This window comes from Bos indicus, chromosome X (assembly GCF_029378745.1).
Source record: "Bos indicus isolate NIAB-ARS_2022 breed Sahiwal x Tharparkar chromosome X, NIAB-ARS_B.indTharparkar_mat_pri_1.0, whole genome shotgun sequence".
Classification (NCBI taxonomy): Eukaryota; Metazoa; Chordata; class Mammalia; order Artiodactyla; family Bovidae; genus Bos; species Bos indicus.
This window is the reverse complement of record NC_091789.1, coordinates 91,870,871-91,891,928: the sequence shown is the minus strand read 5'-3', so window position 1 is coordinate 91,891,928 and position 21,058 is coordinate 91,870,871. Positions and strand designations below refer to the sequence as shown.

Here is a 21,058-nt window from a genome sequence, read left to right as displayed (position 1 = left end):
GTGCTCAACACCTTTTGAGGATGGAGGCTTCCTGTGTGCCAGATACTAAAGCCAGCACAGGCTTTAGCATGCCAGTGCTAAATGTTTTGTCTGAAATAGCTGTTGTGTTCCTCACAAAATCTGTGAGTTAGAGACTATTCCTGTTCTCATTATCCTGATGAGGAAACAGACAAAGGGGTCGAGTGATCTGCCCAGGAATGAGTGAAGAAATGACTCTTTGGGTTGGGGCGGAGGTGGGGGGGGGACTAGATAAGGGGGAAGAGACATAAACCAGGAATTTAGAGAAGCTGATTGTGAAAGTGGGGAGTGAGAGTGATGAGACGGGGGCTGAGTAAGTCGGTGGTGGGGCAAAGGGAGAAGTGAGGGCAGGGAAAGTCCTGCTGCAGCCCCTCGCTAACACTGCTTCTGACGCCAGCTCTCTGAGTCTGAAACCTGAGTCAGCACAGAGTTTTGCCCACTGTCTACACGTGAGGGGTTGTGTGGATGCAGGTTATTGTGCAGATCTCGAAACCAGTGGGGTTTTCTGGAGGGGTAGTCCAGCTGGTGTGGCCACCTGGTGAGGTGGGTGTGGGGGATGTGGGGTTCAGCTGGGTGTGCAGACACCTGACAGTCCTCTCACACACCACGTGCTTGGGCCTGATTGTGCCCTATGTACAGATCAGGAAACTGAGGCCTGGAGGGGGTTAAGTGACCTACTTGGGGTTAAACACGGCCTTAGGAAGAGGAGAGGCCAAGATTCAAACCTAGGGCTGGCTCGGGGATCCCAGTGTTCAGAGATCCCTACAGGCACAGCATGTGTGGGCACACACACACATACACACAGTGTTGTGTTCAGGCTCAGGTCCAGAGAAAACAAGGTTTATAAAAGGGGCCTAAAGACTTCGGGGGGGGGGGGAGTGTGCATGTGCGCTTACACACAGCATCCTGTTGTGTCTCTGCTTCTGAGGGTTGTGTGTGTGGTTTTAGGTGGTGTGTGCTCCTCTGTGTGGTGTGTGGTATGTGTGTGGTGTGTGTGTGGTGTGTACCTGAATGTTTCGGATAGCCCACTATGTTTGTGTTGCTTCTGGAGTTGTATCTGCCTCTGTAAAGCAGGTCTGGGTTGCGCACCGAACTAAGGGTGTGCTGTCACCTCTGTAAGCTGGGTGTGCGCCTGTGTTACATCACCTGCCATTTCTGCCTGGTTTGCCTGGAACGCTATCTAAAGCATCCTGGCAACAAGGTAACGACTTGGTGCTTCTCAGCACCCCATCGTGACGCCACTAATTTGGGAAATGAGGAAGGTGGGGGGGCGGTGCAGGGAGGGTGAGGCCTGAAGGTCAATCGGTCACCCTGACCTTGCGGGCTTCCTGTGCCTGTGTCGGGAACTGAGAACCGCCACCACCCCAGCAGCCCCTCCGGGAATGCTGCTCTCTACCCTGTCGTCCGTCGACACAGCGGAGGGAGGGCACAACCCTGTGTGTGCATCCATGTGTGGTGAGGCTGGGGTCAGCTAACTCAGTTCCCTCTACCCTGCCCAGGGTTGGGGGAGACTTGAGGTATCCTCACACCTAAATGTGTGTGTGCGTGCACATACACACCCCAGAGTGTTGTTCATGTACTTAAGAGGTTGTGGGTGTCCCTGGTTGTGTACATGCCTGTTTGTATATATGGCAAGGCAAGTTTTATATGTATGTGTGTTCCTAGATACATTTTGTATGTGTCCAGGAGGGTGGTGTGTCTCTGTGTTGTGGGTCTCAGTGCTTCTGTGAATACCTAGAAGTGTGTGTACCTCTGGATGTAGGGTGGGTCTTTCCGTTCGGTATGCATATGCCTAGGAATATTGCATGTGTGAGTGTTGAATATGTACCCAGTTCTGTTGTATGTGCCTGTCACACTTCTGTGCGCCTCTGAGGGTTGGGTCTCAGTGTTGCACAGGTAATCTTCGTGTTGTGTGTCCCTCTGTTACATGGCTTTGGGTGAGAGGAGGGCTGTGTGTACGTCTGTGCCCACAAGTATGGACTGCATGTCTACAAGTGTTGAGTGTATACTGCTGGGCTGGCTGGCTGGCTGTGTGGCCAGAGAGCAAGGCGTGCTCCAGAGCCTGTGTTGGCGGTGGGTCTTTCCACTGCCTGGGTCTCAGCGTGTGTGGGAACCTCTGGGTGTGGCAGTGTACATCTGAGTTCTGAGGGTTTGTCTGTCTCTGGGTTGTGTATGTGTGTGGAAGAGATGCACACACAAGGCCTGGCTGAGGGGTCCAGTTGCTACATGCTCACCACCACACCCCTACACACGCACATGCACATACTCACTTCTCTATCATCCATCCATTCACTGTAAAAATAAACTTTCCCTTTTCCGGAAAAGTCCCCCACCCCTTACCCATGCCTCTGCCCGGGAAAGCAGAGGCGGGAAGTCTGGGACTCGGGGGTGGTGGAGGGAGGGAAAGGCAGGCAGGGCTCTGGGTTGGAGTCTGAGCTCCCAAGTGCTGTGTGACCCCCAGCTGCTAGCTGGCTATCTCTGACCCACCTCTTGTGGGAAAATGGCTCTGAGTGTGGCTCCCACTGGATGGGCTCCCCTCACCCCTGCCCCAAGCTGTCAGCCCTCCTGCCCTGACCACTGACCACACTCTGCCTTTCCACCCTACCAGCTCAGCAGCACAACGTACCCTGTGGTTGTGAAGATGGGGCACGCACACTCTGGGATGGGCAAGGTAAGTCGCCAGGTGGGGTTTGGACCTGTGTGCTTGTAAATGATGCATGTTCCTGGCACTGTGCAGGTGTAAGTACAGGCATACCTCGTTCTATTGCACTTCCCTTTATTGCTCTTCACAGGTACTTTTTTTTTTTTTTTTTACAAATTGAAGGTGCATGGCAACCCTGCATTGTCAGATGATGGCTAGCATCTTTTAGCAATAAAGTATTTTAAAATTAAGGTATGTACATTATTCTTTTAGATATGTATTTCACTTAACAGAATACAGTGTAAATACAATTTCTATATGCACTGGAAAACCAAAAAATTTGTGACTTGCTTTATTATGACCTGCACTTTATCACGGTGGTCTAGAACTAAATCCACAGTATCTCCAAGAAAGTATGCCTGTAGAAGTATACTGTGTATTCAGTGAATAAAATAATTCTGTATGTGTGTCCTTTATCTATTTGTATTTTTCCACATATGCTTACATTTGTTAGCCCAATTTTCTCTCCTGCACTCAGCCAGTTTTGTGTGTCCTGTTATTTGTTAGTGTTTCCAGCACTGTGTTTGTATGTAGGCAGACCTCTTTGTTGAACACATACTATGTCATCTTTTACATTCAAGGGTCTCGGGGTCCTGTGTGCTGTCCACCCATCTGATTTTGTCTGTGTGTTCATAGAAAGCAGACTTGTAATTTTTATGTTTGTGTCCATGCTTCTGTTTATATATTGTATATACAATGGATTTTGTGTCTGGGTGCCCATATTCATATACTGTATATACACACAATTTTCTCACTGCTTTATTGAGATATAATGCACATACCATAAACTGACCCATTTAAAGTAAAAGAGTCTAAAAATCAGGTTGTATGTACTCACACCCCATGAGGTATCTGCATGCACATGTAAAAGCCAGGAGGCCCAGAATGAATACATGCTTGACTGCCTTGGGGGTATCCACTGAATTTCTGTGCACTCATCTCACCTGTGTCATTTGCCCCAAGGCACCCCCACTGCCCACTATCGCCTCGTCCTAACCAGGCCCTGACTCCCACCCCACTCCCACAGGTCAAGGTGGACAACCAGCACGACTTCCAGGACATTGCGAGTGTCGTGGCACTGACCAAGACGTATGCCACCACCGAGCCCTTCATTGATGCCAAATACGATGTACGCATCCAGAAGATTGGGCAGAACTACAAGGCCTACATGTGAGTGGAAAGACCAAGGCTTGGGGAAGGGGTCCCCCTGCCCTGCCTTGTGCAGCCCAGGCCCCCTGAGCCTCTCTCCTGTCTCCTTTTGTTCTCCAGGAGGACATCAGTGTCAGGAAACTGGAAGACCAACACTGGCTCTGCGATGCTTGAGCAGATTGCTATGTCTGACAGGTGGGTGGCCTGACCTTAGTGGGGGCTGATGGGGGGAAGAGTGGAAGTGTGGCTGCCCAGACCAGGTACTGACAGGCTTCCTTGCCTTGCATTTTGGCAGGTACAAGCTGTGGGTGGACACGTGCTCAGAGATTTTTGGGGGACTGGACATCTGTGCAGTGGAAGCGCTGCATGGCAAGGATGGACGAGATCACATCATTGAGGTGGGAGCACTCCAGAATTTGGTGGGGGCACAGACACACTAGCAGGTGCAGGGCAGCAGCACTCTGTGAAGCATGCCAGGGCCCAGAAAGCCCTGAATGAATGGCAGTATGTAAAACTGTAAAGTGCCTTGTGAACTGGGATTTCCCTGGCAAGTGGCAAAATTCTTAGTAAATTCTAAACTGCTCTGTGAAACTTGGACATCTTTAGTGAATAGCAAAATATTTGTTCAATTATAATGTCCTCTGTGAACTGAGACACCATGGTGAATGACCAAGCACTTAGTAATCTTTAAAGTATTCTGTGAACTTGCACTTGGCTGACAGCAAAGAACTTTGTAAGCTATAAAGAACTTCAGAGAGTGGTGGCTGATACTAAAGCATTCTGTGAACTGTAAAGTACCTTAAGAAGGTACTGCTTCATGAATAGCAAAGTGCTTTTAAAATTCTAAAGCTCTTTGTAAGCAGCAGTGTCCCTAGCAAACAGTAAAGCAATTTGTAAACTAAAATACCTTGAAAATTCAGAGTGCACAGTAAATGGTAGCACTTTATAAATGGTAAGCATCTTGTAAACAGTGGTGCCCTTTGCAAAGTACTTTCTAAAGCCTAAACACACCATATATGCAACAGTCCTTTGTCAAGGGCAAGGAGCTTTGTATACTGTAAAGTAGCACATAAACCCCAAAGTTCTTTGTAAAGGACAAAGCACCTAGCAAACTATAAAGCAGGGATTGGCAAACTTTTTCTACCGAGGCCAGACAGTGTGTATTTTTGGCTTTGTGGGCCATATAATGTCTGTTGCAGCTCCTCAATTCTACAAGAGCAGCCACAGACAATATGGCAAGAAAGTAAAGGGGGTTGTGTTACCATGAAACTTGGTTTATGGACACTGAAATTTAACTTTCATATAGTTTTCTCAGGACATGAAATCTTTTGGTTTTTTTCTCAACCATTAAAAAATATAAAACCCACCCTTAGTTCAGGAGGCGGGGGGGCGGGGGGCAGACTGTACAGAAACAGGTGCTGGGCCAGATTTGGCCGGTAGGTAAGCCCTCATTTGCTCATCCCTGTTTGTATATCCTAAGCTGTAAGGTATCTCGTAAAAGACAAGCCTTCCCACACTGCATAATCAGTGCCTCTCAAACCAAAGTTTGTTTCCTGGCCAGCTGCCAGCCATGCCTCTTTCCAACTTTTCAAGCACTTTGTCATCCTTGCCCTCCCATGCACTTCCTGCTTCTCTCCTCACCGGATCCCTCTCCTCCTCCAGGTGGTGGGCTCCTCCATGCCGCTCATCGGTGACCACCAGGATGAAGACAAGCAGCTCATCGTAGAGCTTGTGGTCAACAAGATGGCCCAGGCCCTACCCCGGCAGCGGCAGCGGGATGCCTCCCCTGGCAGGGGCTCCCACAGCCAGGTCAGGCCCCTGGCTCTGGCCCTCAGGGGCTAGATGTGGGCAGGCCAGCCCTTGGTCATGCTGTGTCATAAAGCTGATAACCAGCAGGCTAAGAGTAACACAGGGACACACATGTGTTGCGGCAATGACCAACTTTTTAAAATTGTCCAATATTTAAAAATTTGATAAATAGTTGCTACCCTGACTTCCCTGAGTACCTCCTGACCCCTCCCCTGGGAATAAATCTCCCCCCCCCCCCACCCGACCCCACAACCTGCCATCCCTCAGCTCAGCCACAAATGCGGCAACACCCAGCATACAGGGAACCCGTGTCATTCTGATTGGCTGATGCCCCACTGGCTGGTAACTATTTTTAACCTCTCCTGCTCCACTCCTCTGCCGCAGACTCCGTCCCCAGGGGCCCTGCCCTTGGGCCGCCAGATCTCCCAGCAGCCAGCGGGGCCCCCAGCTCAGCAACGACCCCCGCCACAGGGTAAGTGAGGGGCCAGCTTCCTGGGCCCCGACTCTGCCCGGCAGCCTCCTACCTCTCACTGGCTCACTCTCACATGTGCACTTTCTCTCTGTCCCTCAGGCGGCCCTCCACAGCCGGGCCCAGGCCCCCAACGCCAGGGACCCCCGTTGCAGCAGCGCCCGACCCCACAGGGCCAGCAGCACCTTTCGGGCCTTGGACCCCCTGCTGGCAGCCCCCTGCCCCAGCGTCTACCAAGTCCCACATCAGTGCCCCAGCAGCCTGCATCCCAGGCCACACCGATGACCCAGGGTCAAGGCCGCCAATCCCGGCCAGTGGCTGGAGGACCTGGGGCACCTCCAGCTACCCGCCCACCAGCCTCCCCATCTCCTCAGCGCCAGGCGGGCCCCCCACAGGCTACTCGTCAGACATCGGTCTCTGGTCAGGCTCCGCCAAAGGCCTCAGGAGTTCCACCGGGTGGTCAGCAGCGCCAGGGCCCACCCCAGAAACCCCCAGGCCCTGCTGGCCCCACACGCCAGGCCAGCCAGGCGGGTCCCATGCCCCGCACTGGACCACCCACTACACAGCAGCCGCGACCCAGTGGCCCGGGTCCCGCTGGACGTCCCACCAAGCCACAACTGGCCCAGAAACCCAGCCAGGATGTGCCACCACCTGCCACTGCTGCTGCCGGGGGACCCCCACACCCGCAGCTCAAGTAAGAGGATCCCACAGCAGCCCTCACCTTGCTGCTCACAAAATGGGCTCCTGCACGTGGAGGGCAGCCCTGGGATCCCTGGCTCCTCAGACCCCGGTCCTGCACGGGGTCCTAACAGCTCTCTCTCCGGTTCCAGTCTGAGCCAGACCCTTCCTGGTTCATAGAAGCTCCTACACTCCATTCCAGAGAACCCCTCTTCAGTTCAGAATCCTCCCTGTAGGCCCTGGGAAAGCCCCCTAGCCCAGCTCCTCTTGGCCTACCCCAGGCGCCTTGCTAACCCTTCTTCAGTACTTCCCTGCCCAACTCATTCTCCTCCTACCCAACCTCCCTGCAACTGAACCCCCAAACCCCTCCCAGCCCAATCCACAATCCTCCTATGTTACTTCACTTTCCAGTCATCCTCCTACTTTCTCTAGAGTCTAGGCTCCCTTCTGGTCCATCTGAGTCTCCTCCCAAATCACACTATCCTCTCTGTCCATTCCAGACCTCCTCCATTACCTCAAAAGCCCTCCCTGCCCCATCCAACTGCTCCCCCCTCAGATCTTCCCCTTCCAGCCTCTCCTTGGTCCAAGCCCTACACCACCCCTCTTTCTGGACTCCTCGCTCTTGGACTAGAAACCTTCCTGCCCATCATCACCTTATATCAAACACCTCCCAATCTGGTCTAGAATTCTGAGAAGATTCAGCCCAGAATTCTTCCCATACATCCCAGGCTTCCTCACCTTGGATCCAGATCCTCCCACCCAGCCCAGGACTCCCCTACTCCTCCTGAGAATCCCTCAGGGTCCAGGCCTGTGCTGCTGGGTGGGAGGGTAACAGGCACAGCCCCAGGACCAGAGGGGCAGGGCTGGGGCCGGGCCTGGGGTAACGTTGTGTTTCTCTCCCCCTCCTCCCTTCCTCTTCCCCCTTCCTCCCACGCCTCCACCTTGTTTCTCTCTAGCAAATCCCAGTCTCTGACCAATGCCTTCAACCTTCCAGAGCCAGCCCCGCCCAGGCCCAGCCTTAGCCAGGACGAGGTGAAAGCTGAGACCATCCGCAGCCTGAGGAAGTCTTTCGCAAGCCTCTTCTCCGACTGACACCCTACCCTGAGAACCCCCAAATCCCTGGGAAACCCCTGTCTGGGCCTTGAATCTATTTCTCACTTTTGGAAATCTCATCCCTTGAGAAGTCCTCTCCTGGATCATCAAGATCCCTCTTCTCACTCCTCAGAATGCTCAAGTCCCTGGGGAAACCTCACTCCTGGTCCTAAATCCAATCCTCACATTTGGAATTCCCACGTCCTTTGAAAAACCCACTCTCAGTCATCTCAAGAACTACTTCTCAGTTTTAGAACCTCCAGATCCCTGAAGACCTCAACCCTCCGAGTGCATTTTCCTTCCTGGAAGCTTCCAAACACCAGGCAATCACTCCTGGAGCCCTGAAATTCCTGGGAAACCCCACTCCTGCCCCCAGAGCTCTCCAGTGCACCTTGTTCCCCAGCAAAATTTCCCCAATCCTTAAGAAACCCCTCCCTTTGATACCCTTTCTTTGGATTTCCCATCTCTGGGGATCCACCTGTTCAACTGTCCCCACCAAGCCCCTCAAGGTTTTCCCTTCAGTCCTCCCTGCCCCCAACCCCATTCAACACACTGAGAGCTCCTCCCACTGCTAGGACCCCTCAGTTCCCCAGGGACCCCTGCCTCACTTTCCTGCCTCTGACAGCTGTCTTTAAATATGCAAACCCCACCCATCCTCCCAGCATCCTGTGCACACAGAAGGCCAGTGGTCTCCCACTTCCCCACCTTTGCCGTGATGTCTGTGTCTGTGACTGACGTGGCCTCCTCTCGTGCCCGTGCTTGGCATATGTGGTCCTCGTTCATCGTGCCGCCTGTGGTGATGCGTGCAGTGGCACTGTTTGTGTGATCCGCACCTCCCCCCAAACTCCACCCTTGCCTGGACTCACCCTCACCCTTCAGCGGCTCTGAACCCCATGAGAAGAGTCGGGAAGCAAAATAAACAAGCAAAGGCCCAGCAGAATTCTGTGCTTCTTGGTGAAGAAAGAGGGGAGTCCTTGAATGGTGGAAAGGAGACAGAGGGACCCCCAAATCCACATGGGGTGCTGGGACCCCAAAATCCAGTGGAAGGCACATCAGGCACAAATTACAGAGAGGTGCTCAGTGGAATTCTTGCCACAAATCCCAGCCATTGGAGATGGAGGAGCTCCTGAATTTAAAAGTATCCCCAAAGCCAAGAGGAAACCAAATTATGGGTTTGGTCTCCAAGGGTCCCCCAGTTCCAGAGGAACTGGAAAAGTACATGGGCACCCCTCATCTCCCAGGGCAGGGATGGGGGATCCTGAGGCAGTATCAGGGCAGAGACAGAACATTGATTGGTTGGTGGGAAGGGCTCCTTGGCGTGGGAGGCTGAGATGGGCTCCCTGGTGGCTGGGGGTGGGGCCTAAGGCACAAGGCGGGCTGCGCTGAGTAGGCAGGCAGGCAACTCATCAGCCTGGGTACGGTGCAAGGAAGGTTCGGAGGCACTCCGCTCAATCTTGGGGAGTGACCGCTGCAGCAGCTCAATCGTGGCCAGGATCTGGGGGCAGGGGCAGGTGAGGAGGGGGTGTCCAGAGCCACGTGGGCATCCAAACACCCCCAAACCCCAGTCTAAAGGGGAAACACACACTCACACACATTGTACACTTCGGAGCCTTGAACACACACAATTCACATTCGCTCCTCAGAGGCTCCCTCCCCAGGGTGTCCAGCCCTCCTCCTCAGCCCACCTGGGGAAAAAGGGGCCGCTCCTCCCGCTGGAACTTCAGGCAGTCAGACAGCAGGCGCCTCATGGCCTTGGGGCAATTGCTGGAGATTTTGCTGAGGTCCGGGGACAGATAGCCACGGCCCACCATAAAGATAATCTGGGAGAAGGGACAGGAATGGGGTGATCTGGGCTGGGAAGCCCAGGGAATTCTGGGTCTTGAGGGACCTCGGGGACTCCTTTTGGGAGAACTGGGGTATTCTGGATATTGGGGCCCAGAGGACTGTGGGTATCTGGTGGATCTAGAGATTCTGGGTCCCTGAGGACTTGGAAGGATTCTCTGCTTAACAGAACAGAAGGATTTAAGCTTGGGGGAATCAAAGATGGTTAAGTGTCTGGGGCCCAAAGGATTATGGGTCCACAGGTTTCTAGGGGGCTTAGGGGCCTGGAAAGAACTGAGCCTGGGGGAAACATGAAGTTCTGGGTCTGCAAGGAGTTAAAGGCTGGTAGTCCTCAGGAACCTGTATCTCTGTAGTGGTCCAGGGCTGAGAGGACTATGGGTCCAAGTGGCCTGTAGGACAGTGAGTGCTCAAGACCCAAAGACTATTGGTACCTGGAACCTAGAGGATCTTGGGTTTCTGAGGGCCTGGGAGATTCTAGTCTTTGAACCTGGAGAAATATGAGAGTCTGGGGCCTCGAGTATTGTGGATTCAAGGGCCCTAGAACTTGACAGATACCCAAGGCCTCAGTGGTTGTGGGTATCTGTGGGGATTCCAGAAGCACAAAGGGATTGTTTCTGGGATAAATGGGATTCTGGGCTTTGAGGAGTTTGAGTACCCAGGTCAGAGGACTGTATGTGTCTAGGGGGACTTTTGGGGACGTGGGGGATTCTGGGTATAGGGGACTCAGGAGATTCTGGACTTTGAGGACCCAGAGAAGTGGATATGAGTGAAGGAAATAATTCTGGGTACAGAAGACCCAGAAGAGTCTGGGAGTCCTCAGCTCTGAAAATTTGGGGTTTCTGGGGGCAGAGCGGTGTTGGTGGTCTGTGCAAAGGAGATCTGAGGTTTGGAGACTAAGGGGATCCCTTGGCCTGGGATAAGGCAGGTAAGGTATGGGGCTCACCTGGTCTCGGCTGCCAATGTGGCTGTAAGGCAGTGAGCCGGTCATGAGCTCATAGAGCACAACCCCATAGGCGTAGACATCTGACTGGAAGCTGTAGGGGTTCGGGTCCTGCATACGGATCACCTCAGCTGCCTTCAGCAGACCAGACCGGGCAGAAGGAATGTGCAGGTCAGCAAGTGACTGACCTGCAGGCCCAGATCCCACCAGCCACACTGAGTATAACTCAGAGCCGCCCCCACAAGGTGAAGCATGAGTGGTCCAGACACCCACACCTGGTGCAGGAAACCCTGGCCCCACTCCACCTTCCACATCTTAGCCCAGCAGCCCATGTCCCTATACACCCCCAATCCAGCCTGGTCCAACTCACCATCCATAGCACAGAGCCCGAGGGTTGCTCCAAGGGCTGGGCCCCACTCCACCGCGTCTTTACTGTAGCCAGGCCGAAGTCCCCGATCTTCACCGTGAGCCCCTCGTGCAGGAAGATGTCCACCGGGGTTAAGGGCCACTACAGGGTCTCCCAAGAGCCATGCTTCTTGCCCTGACTAGGAGGCTCTCATCGACGCCTCCACACCAGTCATTGCCTCTAATCCTAACCGGAAGCCCCCCAGTGTCACACAAACTAGCTACAATCTTGACTTGGAGGGGAGCTCTAATTAATACTCCCTATACTTGGCTCCCCTGCGACTCCTGACTAGGAAGCTCCTCTCATGGCACCCACACTCACCATGCCTGTGACACTGACCAGGAACTCCCATAATGCCTTCCACCACTGTCACTCCTCAGACCCTGACCAGAGTCCCAAAGAATACCACCTGAACCAGCCACAACTCTGGCACGTGGCAAAGGAAAATGCAACAGGTGCCCCTCCCTGTTTGCCCCCCAGAAGGGCCCCCCCACAAAACCCATCCCTCTAAGTCCTCATCCTGTTTGGTGCCGTCTGCCCCAGCCCAGCCCCAGAGGGACAGGTAGATACTGTTAGACTTGAGATCTCGGTGGATGATGTTCTTGGCATGGAGGTAGCTGTAGGGGTACAAGCAGGTGTCAGACTGTCTAGGGGCTACCTCATCTCCCTACCCCCAGCCCCCTAGCCCCTTCCCTAGTCCCTGAGCCAGAACACTCACTCCATGCCCTGAGCAGTCTGGCGGGCCACATCAATGAGCTGGACCATGTCGAAGCGTGTGTCAGCCACATGCAGGTGGTGGTAGAGACTGGAGCCCTCACACCACTGTGTGATGATGGCAAATCCTGGCCGGGTCATGAAGCCCATGAACAGCAAGATGTTGACGTGACGTGTCTTCCTGCAGGTGGGGCAGGCGGTATCAGGGCAGGGAGGGCAAACAGCAACTTTCTGAGCCTTTGGAAGGGCGCTTTCACTGCTGCCTTCTGCCATCATTTCCACCCTGTCTTTTAGGAGGCTCAGGACCAGACTATGGCCAGATTCAGTGAATTTCTGAGATTTATTTACTGGGCTGAGCATTTATATCCTGAACTTCCTCATCCAAATCTCCCAACAAAAGCAGGAGGGAGGGATAACCCTTCACTCCCTACTGACCAGGAGCATCTTAATCATCCAACTTGCCACACCTCTAACCATGACCATGACTTGAGCCTGTGACCATTTGAGATAAGATGAAAAAGTGGAATGCCAACCTTCATCAGCAATATATCAACATAACATTGATAACTGCTGAGTAAAAACATCAGTGATGTGTGACTATGTCCTGTTAACCATGATAGGCTTAGAGGTAAAGAGTTTGGGGTTTGGACTAAAATTATGTTCTAATCCGGGCTTCCTCAGGTACTCACTGTGCAATCTCAGGGAGGACACTTAAGCTCTCTGTGCCTCATTTTCCTTAACTGAAAAACTGTGATTATTCTATGAGATACCTGGCACGGGCGTTGGGAGGACTACGTAATAACCTGTAAGGTGCTCTGAATGGCCAAACACAAGCAAGCACCCTAAAAACACCACTGTCCCTGCTGTTATCGCTACTGGGTACCTGGATCTACCTGAGAGAAACTCTGTCATGTACGAACAGCCACCCTCATTTAGAAGAAAACTTTCATTCCTTATAGAAGGATTACTACAGTTACAATGGTAACATACATGCAAAGAACATCAATGATGGTCCACAGTTTTGCACACATCAGAGTGGATAACAGCACATGAGTTCTTCATAGCAGTTAGGTTATGGTTTCAGTACAAACACAGTGCAAATTCACAGCCTGTTCAAATCACTGCCATTTGACAGAAAGGAGCAGAGACTGAAAACATCAACTCTGCAACATAATTGTGTCCATTTGTTAAGAGGGGAAAGCCCACACCAGCAACCCCAAGAGTGGTAGTAACTAGGGTGACAAAAGGGAGCACCAGGGCTTCTCGGTGTGAACGAATTAATACAGTAGGAATGATACATTAAGCAGAGCAATCACAATCATTAACCAAACAATGATTAAATTATGCTTATCATAGTTTTAATACTGTTCTTTAAAGAATAGTATTATTATAATTAATAACATGAATATAACACAGTAAACACATACTAATGGTGTAGAACAAGCAGAGGCCGCCAGGCTGCCAGGAGATGCAGTTAACTAACATTATGCTATTGATGTCAGTACATACAGTAACACTGCAGTGATACTCATTTCACAAGAGGCAAGCAAAAAGAGTCACATTTTGGAGGCAGGGCCATTAATTAACATCAGTATTTACACAAACAGCCTCATCAGAGGTCCTTTAAACATACCCGTTTCCCAGAGGGGAAAGGCACTTCTCTGATAAAGAAACAACTTCTATTATGGTTATAACCCAACATAAACATGGGGGATGTGAGGAAGCACCCCCAGCAGGGCCTTTCCCCAGAGAGGCACGGAGGCCGTGCCTGCCGCCCCCGCCCCATCCACACACACGAGCAGTCTCACCTGAGCACCTGCATCTCGTTCTTGAAGGCCTGGGCCTGCTCAGCTGTGGGTTGGGCCACCTTGAGCACCTTCACGGCCACATCACCATGCCACCGCCCGCGAAACACGGTGCCAAACGAGCCCGTCCCGATCCTCTTCAGCAACTGCACCTCACTGGGTGGCACCTCCCAGTAATAGCCCGAGTCCCGGTACCCCAAATTCTTCTGTGGGCCACATGGGCGGCATCTCAGGGGCCTGCCCACACCCCTCATCACTCAGCCTGTGGTGCCCCCACCAAAGGTGTCCCCTGGAGCTCACCACTTTCTTCTTGTCATCAGCCAACGACTTCCGTTCCCGCTGCTCTGATGGGGACTTGGAATGTGGGGACTTCCTTCCCGAGGACACACTGGCTGGGCTGGGGCTCCCCCGGGGGGCTCCATCACCACCACCTCTATTCCCAGCAGCTGCAGTTACAGAGAGGATGTGAGTGGAGCTGGGTGGGGTGGGGTTGGGGGCTCAGGGCACAGGCAGCGGGAGGCTCACCATCAGTGTTGAAATTCTGGCCAGTGAGCTGGAAGAAGAGGGCTGGGAGTCAGAGAGAGGACATGGAGGACAACAGGAATGGCCCTCCCCTCTGCCTCGTGCTCCCTGGTGACCGCCTGCCTCAACACCAACCTGGATGAGGCCGGAGTCCATGGGGGCTGTGGTGCTGACCATGTGGACATTGGGGGTGGATGTGGAGCGGATGCGCTGGAGAGGGGTGTTGGCCTGGGCAGGGAAGGAGAAGTGCTCGGGGTCGCGGTGCTGGGTGCAGGAGCTGGCAGGGGAAAGGCTGTGAAATCACTGTTGAGTGAATGACAGAACCAGTAGAATGCCCCCCCCAACCCACTGCCCCTTCCTAGGTATGTGTTTAGCTCACACAGAGTAAATGTCCACTGTCATTACTATTATGCATTTGTTTAAGAAACACTGACTAACTGCCGGCTGTGTTCCAGATACCGTTCTAGACAGTGGAAATAAAACTGTGGACAAAACAAATAAAGGTTCTACACACATGCTGATTTAAACTGTACTAAAATTTTTAAATTAAAAAAAAAAGAAATGAAAAACAAAGGTTCTCGCCCTCATGGGACTAACTGCAGTAGGGAGAGAGACAAATAAAAAACAAATAATATTTCATATATTCAATGGTGATAGAAGCAATAAAGCAAAAAATAAAGCAACATAAGAAGACAAGAAGTGTCCCTGATCATGTCAGGAAAGGCTTCTCTGAGCAAGCGACATTTGAGCAAAGACTTAAAGGAAGGACAGCAAGCCACACAGTTAGTAGGGGAAGAGCAATATGTAATATTGTATAACTATATGCAGTACTCAAATATAGTATGCATTATGTAATATACAATGTTATCTATATTAAAATGGCAATACTTTACATGTACATATAATAATGTTAATGTTACATACATACATGTGTTATATATGATATATATTAAATATATTATAATGTTATAAAAATATTTCTTAATGTTTTCTTCACTATCCTGAAATGCAATTCATAGATAATTAATTCACATGTGCCCATAATTAAAAATAACATAATGCCCTAACTTTACTATTTTATATATTACATAAAAATGTTTAATATTATACATTATACAAAAATATTATCAACATAACACATAATACAATAGCATAAATATCATATAGATATTGACATTATAAAATACATATACATATAAAATGCATATCATATAAACATGATATATTAGAGTGATAGTATATTTCAATATTAAAATATATTATAGTATTATTATACTTAAAGGAGAAGTAAAAGTGAATTTATGAGAAAAATAATATGTATTCCAAAGTAGAAAGGCTTGAGCATGGTTATCCTGGAAAAATTAACAAAGTAGTTAGATAATATATACATAGATATATATTATAATTAATAAGAAGAACTTATCCTGTGCTAGATCATGTTCTAAGCATTGGACCCACTTTAATTTATTTAATCCACACCAGAACCCTATGTGGTAAAAGTATCATTATCCTTTCCTTACAAATAAGAAAACTAAGGTCCAGCGAGACTAGGGAACTTGCCTGAGGCCCCACAGCTCCATACCCTTACTTACACTTGTAGGTGCTCACTAAATGTTCATTGAGTAGACAAAAGAATTAAGTATAGCTTGATCTCTACCGAGGCCTCCAGATCTTTTTCTTCTGACAGTAGCCCTTCAGCTAAGGCATCCCCTACCTGGGACTCTGAGGGGTGAGCGGCTCATTCAGGGGGCGGTTTGAGGGAACCTCGTGCTGTCTGGAGCTTCCGGACAAATCCTGGACACTGTGGTAGAACCTTGAGGGCATTTGGGGTATAAAGCAAGGGAACATGGGTCAGCTGTCTGTAAAAGCCTTGTGGCTGGGCCTCTGTCCTCCCCATCTCCCCACCCACCCCAGGCCAGGCTCACTGTCGGCGGTTGGTACTCATGTCGACACAGACTGTGGGGACCTTGGAGGAACAATGCTGGTGGAACTTGTATCCACAGGTTTGGCAGCGGAAGCCATGGAACAGAAACTTAAGGCAGAAGTCACAAAAGGCCAGGCTGAAGAACGTCTTCCGTACCTGTTGCCACAGAGTAGAGAAGGTTGAAGCCTGGTCACGGACTCTCCCGCCATGCCCACGGTCTGCCCCCACTCTCCACTCACAAAATTGTGCATGGTCAGGGGGACGTCTTCGAGGACCTCCACAATGAGCTCCTCGCCATCCAGGGGAGCAATGGCTGTGTCCCAGGCGGTGACTGTCTTTCGCCTGCAGAAGGCATGGAAGGGAGTGAGTGGGAGGGTGGCCAGGGGCCACAAGGAGGAAGGGAACCCACCAAAAGTCCTTACAAGCCTGCCATCCATGGAAGAATAGATGACATGTTGCATTTTTAGTATGGTAACTCTAGGAACCAGTACTATCCTTACCCCTATTTATGTATGGGGAAACTGAGGCAAAGAGGGATGAAATGACTTGCCCAGAGCCACAAGGGACTGTGAGTGGAAGGACAGTGTGAAGAGTCCATGTTCTTAGCTACAAGAGGAGGAGGAAATGAGACAGTGAAGAAACAACTAAATCTCAGAGGTGCTAAGCAAGCCCCTGACAAAGCAGCTGGTAAGGCACTGAAATAACAAATAAAAAGCAATGCGTGAAAAAAAAAAAAGCAATGTGTGAACTGAATACAAAAGTTAAGGAACTCTAAAACAGAGGAATAACTGGAAGGTCAGCAAGGCCCACACAGCAGACAGAGAATGAGGAGACGGAGGAAGGAGGGAGTTGACAAGTTGATAAAACAGTGAAAGAATGAAACAGATGAATTCCGGGAGCAGACGACGGAGCATGGTGAGGACTCACGATCTAAGAAGAAAATGAATCACTGACCTTACAGGCCAATAAACTAATGAAGCAATAAGACAAAAGCTGGATGGACTCATGGATTCACCAAATGAAGGGAAGACTAACAGAGACTGCACAGCAGAGTGGAGGAGTCGGATGACTCTGAGAAGGGGGTGGAAGGCTGGGCACCCAGTTGAGGGTGGGAGAGCCACACTTACCCCTTGATGAGCCGGTAAACCACACAGCAATCTTGATTGAGACCCCGCACCTTGAGTGCCTTGTCTAGAGAGTCATAGACACTCATGCCATCCCGGACAGTCACCTGTGTGTATGTGCACACATGTAAGGAGTCAGCACCCAGAGGGGTCCCCAGTGGACTCTCCCAGCCCTTGTCACATTTCTTATCCCAGATTTACAACTAGGTCCATGCCCACCCCCAGCCAGTTTTGCTCCCATCAGACTCACCACCGTGCGCTGCTTGTTGGGCAGGTACACTTTGACGGTGCCCACTGACCGGGAGGGCTCGGCCCCGTTAGCAGGGGGGCCCCGTGGTGGCTCCATGGAGCCTAGGACTTTGTCAAGATGGGCTAAGGTGGGGCTGGGTAGGTGCCATGGGGCTCCTAAAAGACAGAGGAAGAATTCAGAGGTCCTATAATGATAGTATGGAAGCAAAGTAGCAGAGGACAAAAAATTCAATCTTATTTCCACACCGCTCAAGGGATCCAGTTCCTCCTCTGCTCAGCCCCTCCAGTTGTTTGTCTCATGCTTAAGTGCCAAGGTCTCAGATTCACTGCACAGGGCGGGGTGGGGAGGGGTGGGGGTAGGACATAGTGAGAGGCAGCACACACTGTCCCGCAGGGCATAGGAGTACATAAGTCTCTGTGCTGGGGACTAATGGGGAAGTCAGCACGCACTACACTGGGGCGTGTCAAGTACATAATGGACATGAACAGGCTGTCCTGGCTTTTGAATGGAGAAGGGGGTTACCAGATACTGTGGTGTGGGAGGAGTCAGACAGGGTGATGGGGAACTAACCGAGGATCATCAGACACTGCCCTTAGCTTGGGGAAAATGGAAATTGCACCAAACAGTATTTGTAAGGACATTGTGGGCATCCCAAAGCCCTGGACTGTAATGACAGTAGGTTCACAGGTACTGTGCTAGGTGCCTAATGGGAGTCACCAGACTGTGATAGGGAGTTCATAAAGGCTCAAAGACACTATGCTGAGGGGAGATGTAATAGTCATCACTAGAGACTGTAAGGAGTCTGTAAGGAGTCCCCTGGACTGCAAAGAGATCCAACCAGTCCATCCCAAAGGAGATCAGTCCTGAGTGTTCATTGGAAGGACTGATGTTGAAGCTGAAACTCCAATGCTTTGGCCACCTGATGCGAAGAGCTGACTCATTTGAAAAGACCCTGATGCTGGGAAAGATTTAAGGCAGACGGAGAAGGGGACGACAGAGGATGAGATGGTTGGATGGCATCACCGACTCAATGGACATGAGTTTGGGTAAACTCCAGAGTTGGTGATGGGAGGCCTGGCATGCTGCAGTCCATAGGGTCGCAGAGTCGGACACGACTGAGCGACTGAACTGAACTGAGAGACTGTAATGGGAGGAAGAGTGGATAACAGGTATCACCAGACATTGTAATGGGGGAAATGAGGGTTATCGAGAATCACCAGATGTGGCTGAGGTGAGATAAGCAGGGGTAAGGCGTAGATGAGGCAGAGGGCGCTCCAAAATTCTCCTTGACAGCTAATGAAAGGGTCGCAGACATATTACTAGTGATAATGGATGGAGGCTGGAGAGGGTTAAAGAGGAGGAATGTGAGAATCCTCAAACATTCTCCTATTGGGTTAGACATTGATCCAGAATAAGGAAAGCGAGGAATGAGCCGTGTCTTCACGCATTCCCCGTTGTTGGTAAGGAATGGGCATCAGATACCTTAAAGAGATTAAGAAGAACTCCACAAGACAGATACCACAACCCAAGCCACATTCGGCCCGGCTCCGCCCACCGAGGGCCTTCCAGCTTTGCGCAGGCGCGCTGCCACACGCGACGGGCGAAACCATCCCCCGCAGCCTTGCACCCATTCCAATCCGCCCCCCCGCCGTCGACAATGGTTTCGCCCCGGGTCAAACCATTCCTCCGGTTCCGGGTGGGGGGCGTCAGGGCCCAGGCGCAGTCATCCTGGAGCTGAGCTTTCGTTCCCGGCTCCCTACCCGTGCCCAACAGTAGCTCCAGAAACCTAACCCTACCGGGCCCGCCCTCACCTGTCACGCCGCTACAGCCACCGCCGCCTCCATCTTGGGCCTGTCTTCTTGTTTCCTTACAGAGTCCGCCTCCACCGCCCCTCGGACTTTGGCCATTGGCTCCGGAGGATTCAGTCCTCCATCCTTATTGGATTAGGTACACGCCTGTCAAGGCAGGGCCGGCGGAATGTGGGTCGTGTTCCGGATTAGGAGAGGCTGCCTGAAACGTCAGGGTCTAGGGCAAATTCGCTCGTCCGGATTCGCGCAGGCGCAGTCGGGAAAAGACCTGCGTGCCAAGGGTTTTAACCCCAATCTTGCCGCAATGGAATAAGGCAGGGCTTTTATTTTTTTTTGGTCACTTGGGGCTGACTTTAGGGGTTCCCGAAAATGGGTGGGGGATCCTTAAGCGCTCTTTTTGCTCCAGTGACCCAGTGCCCTAAGTACCATTCCTGGGTCTCAGTTTTACCGTCTTTGAAATGGGTTGGAATCACACCAACCATCTGCAACGTTTTCCAATTGAGAGACTGTAGTCATAGCTTTTGATAACAGCGAGTCTCTAGTGTAGCCGGGGCTGGAGGTCTTACCCTAGCAGTGGCGGAGGCTTCCTTCCTTTAGGAATGGAGTTGATACGGGTTTTGAAAGACTAATCCTAGACGTGAAGGGGAGTTGTGGACCTGGAATGGTGCATAACGCTGGGAAGCGTGTGGAGGTATTGTAGGGTAAACACAAAGTTTTTAAAAGTCAAATAGTCTCTGGTGTTACAAATGAGACTTTCCATCTTCCCTTTTCTTGGTGTAGTTCCCTTAGAAAACTTTAAATTGTAAATTTTTTCTCCCTCCCTTCAAGATGTATGTAACTCCTTTTAATAAAAGCTAAATAGGCCTCCTGCCAGTTTTACAACTCAGGAATGTCGTTCGTGAGGACCTGGGAGCCATCTCTTTGAAATGTGAATGTCAGCGGAGATAGCGCCCTATCTTCTGGTCCCTAGGAATTTGACCTAGGCGGCTGGCTCCAAGTCGCTGTTTGTCAGAGAGATATGTGTTTTGTTTTTCCTTTGCCTAAAGGCAGATGGCTACAACAATAACCAGATAAATTTGAGATGAACTGTGTGTAGCAAATAGTGCTGTCAAGTTCTCTTGAAGGCAAGTTATCATGTCTTAAGAACATGTATGAAATGGGTTGTAAGTGCCTGGGTATATAAAAGGATGAGGTTACTTTCTCCTAAATCACTTTAGTGAATTGTTTGTAATACACTTCACTGCCTGTTTTAATGCTTACTCGATAATAAAACCAGTTCATTCTTTTCTACCTTTGTGGAGAGAATTCATTGAGTTGGCACGAGATTTTATTTTTAATTATTCCCCAACATCATGAACATGGCCTGTTATGTTTGAAGTGACCACCTTCTCCCCTTGGTAGCATCAACATTCCTCTGCAGTGAAATGGGAACATCAGAGAAAGGGTATTATGTGAGGGGATCCCAACATGCTTCTACTTGTATTTATTTGAGGGCTTTCTCCGTCTGTAAGAAGAGAAAACAAATGTATGGCTTACTGGGCTGCCATATAACCTCCATTTCCCATCACCCCTCTTCTATTCAGATCTTCATTCAATGGCTAAAATTAAGACTGACAATACCATGCACTGATGAGAATGTGGAGCAACTGGAACTTTCATACGTTGCTTTTGGGAGTGTAAAATGTTACACCACTTTGAAAACAGTTTGGCAGCTTCATATAAAGTCAAACATAGATACATCATGCAGTCCAGCAATTTCACTCCTAGGTATTTACTCTAAAAAAAGGAAAAAACAATGAAAACAAAT

The 21,058-nt window shown here is 50.7% G+C and overlaps 2 protein-coding genes across 6 annotated transcripts in view; one reads left to right on the top strand and one right to left on the bottom strand.

Moving 5' to 3' along the window:
• SYN1 (synapsin I) overlaps nt 1–9,417 on the top strand; it is a 64,108-nt gene extending 54,691 nt beyond the window's left edge. The window contains exons 6-13 of one of the 2 annotated variants that reach the window (XM_070784224.1): nt 2,627–2,689; nt 3,747–3,889; nt 3,989–4,063; nt 4,164–4,266; nt 5,531–5,677; nt 6,062–6,149; nt 6,249–6,840; nt 7,819–9,417. In XM_070784224.1, the coding sequence (XP_070640325.1) occupies nt 2,627–2,689; nt 3,747–3,889; nt 3,989–4,063; nt 4,164–4,266; nt 5,531–5,677; nt 6,062–6,149; nt 6,249–6,840; nt 7,819–7,846 (1,239 nt within the window). In that variant the 3' untranslated portion in view covers nt 7,847–9,417. Of the gene's footprint in view, nt 1–2,626; nt 2,690–3,746; nt 3,890–3,988; nt 4,064–4,163; nt 4,267–5,530; nt 5,678–6,061; nt 6,150–6,248; nt 6,841–7,780 lie in introns of both variants that reach the window. The other variant, XM_070784223.1, reaches the window with a different exon arrangement.
• ARAF (A-Raf proto-oncogene, serine/threonine kinase) lies at nt 8,848–19,411 on the bottom strand. Of its 4 annotated transcripts, none has more exons than XM_070784231.1 (16): nt 19,255–19,411; nt 17,444–17,598; nt 17,197–17,300; nt 16,309–16,411; nt 16,071–16,225; nt 15,860–15,958; nt 14,281–14,437; nt 14,149–14,176; nt 13,924–14,069; nt 13,627–13,829; nt 11,823–11,999; nt 11,675–11,721; nt 11,069–11,187; nt 10,702–10,833; nt 9,602–9,736; nt 8,848–9,411 (listed from the first exon to the last, which is right to left on the bottom strand). In XM_070784231.1, the coding sequence occupies exons 2-16, from the start codon at nt 17,537–17,539 to the stop codon at nt 9,277–9,279; spliced, it is 1,836 nt and encodes a 611-aa protein (XP_070640332.1). In that variant the 5' UTR covers nt 17,540–17,598; nt 19,255–19,411; the 3' UTR covers nt 8,848–9,276. The 4 variants fall into 4 exon arrangements, with proteins under 4 accessions (XP_070640332.1, XP_019811142.2, XP_070640333.1 ...); XM_019955583.2 differs by having other exon boundaries at nt 14,281–14,422; XM_070784232.1 differs by lacking the exon at nt 19,255–19,411 and adding an exon at nt 17,689–17,762.
• Between the last annotated feature and the right edge of the window lie 1,647 nt (nt 19,412–21,058).

Coding starts and splice junctions, on each gene's coding strand:
- ARAF (XM_070784231.1), bottom strand. CDS start 17,539: ATGGAGCCACCACGGGGCCCCCCTGCTAACGGGGCCGAGCCCTCCCGG. Junction 16,412..17,196: donor GTTTACCGGCTCATCAAGGG/GTAAGTGTGGCT, acceptor TGCCTTCTGCAG/GCGAAAGACAGTCACCGCCT. Junction 14,177..14,280: donor TGGACTCCGGCCTCATCCAG/GTTGGTGTTGAG, acceptor CTCTTCTTCCAG/CTCACTGGCCAGAATTTCAA.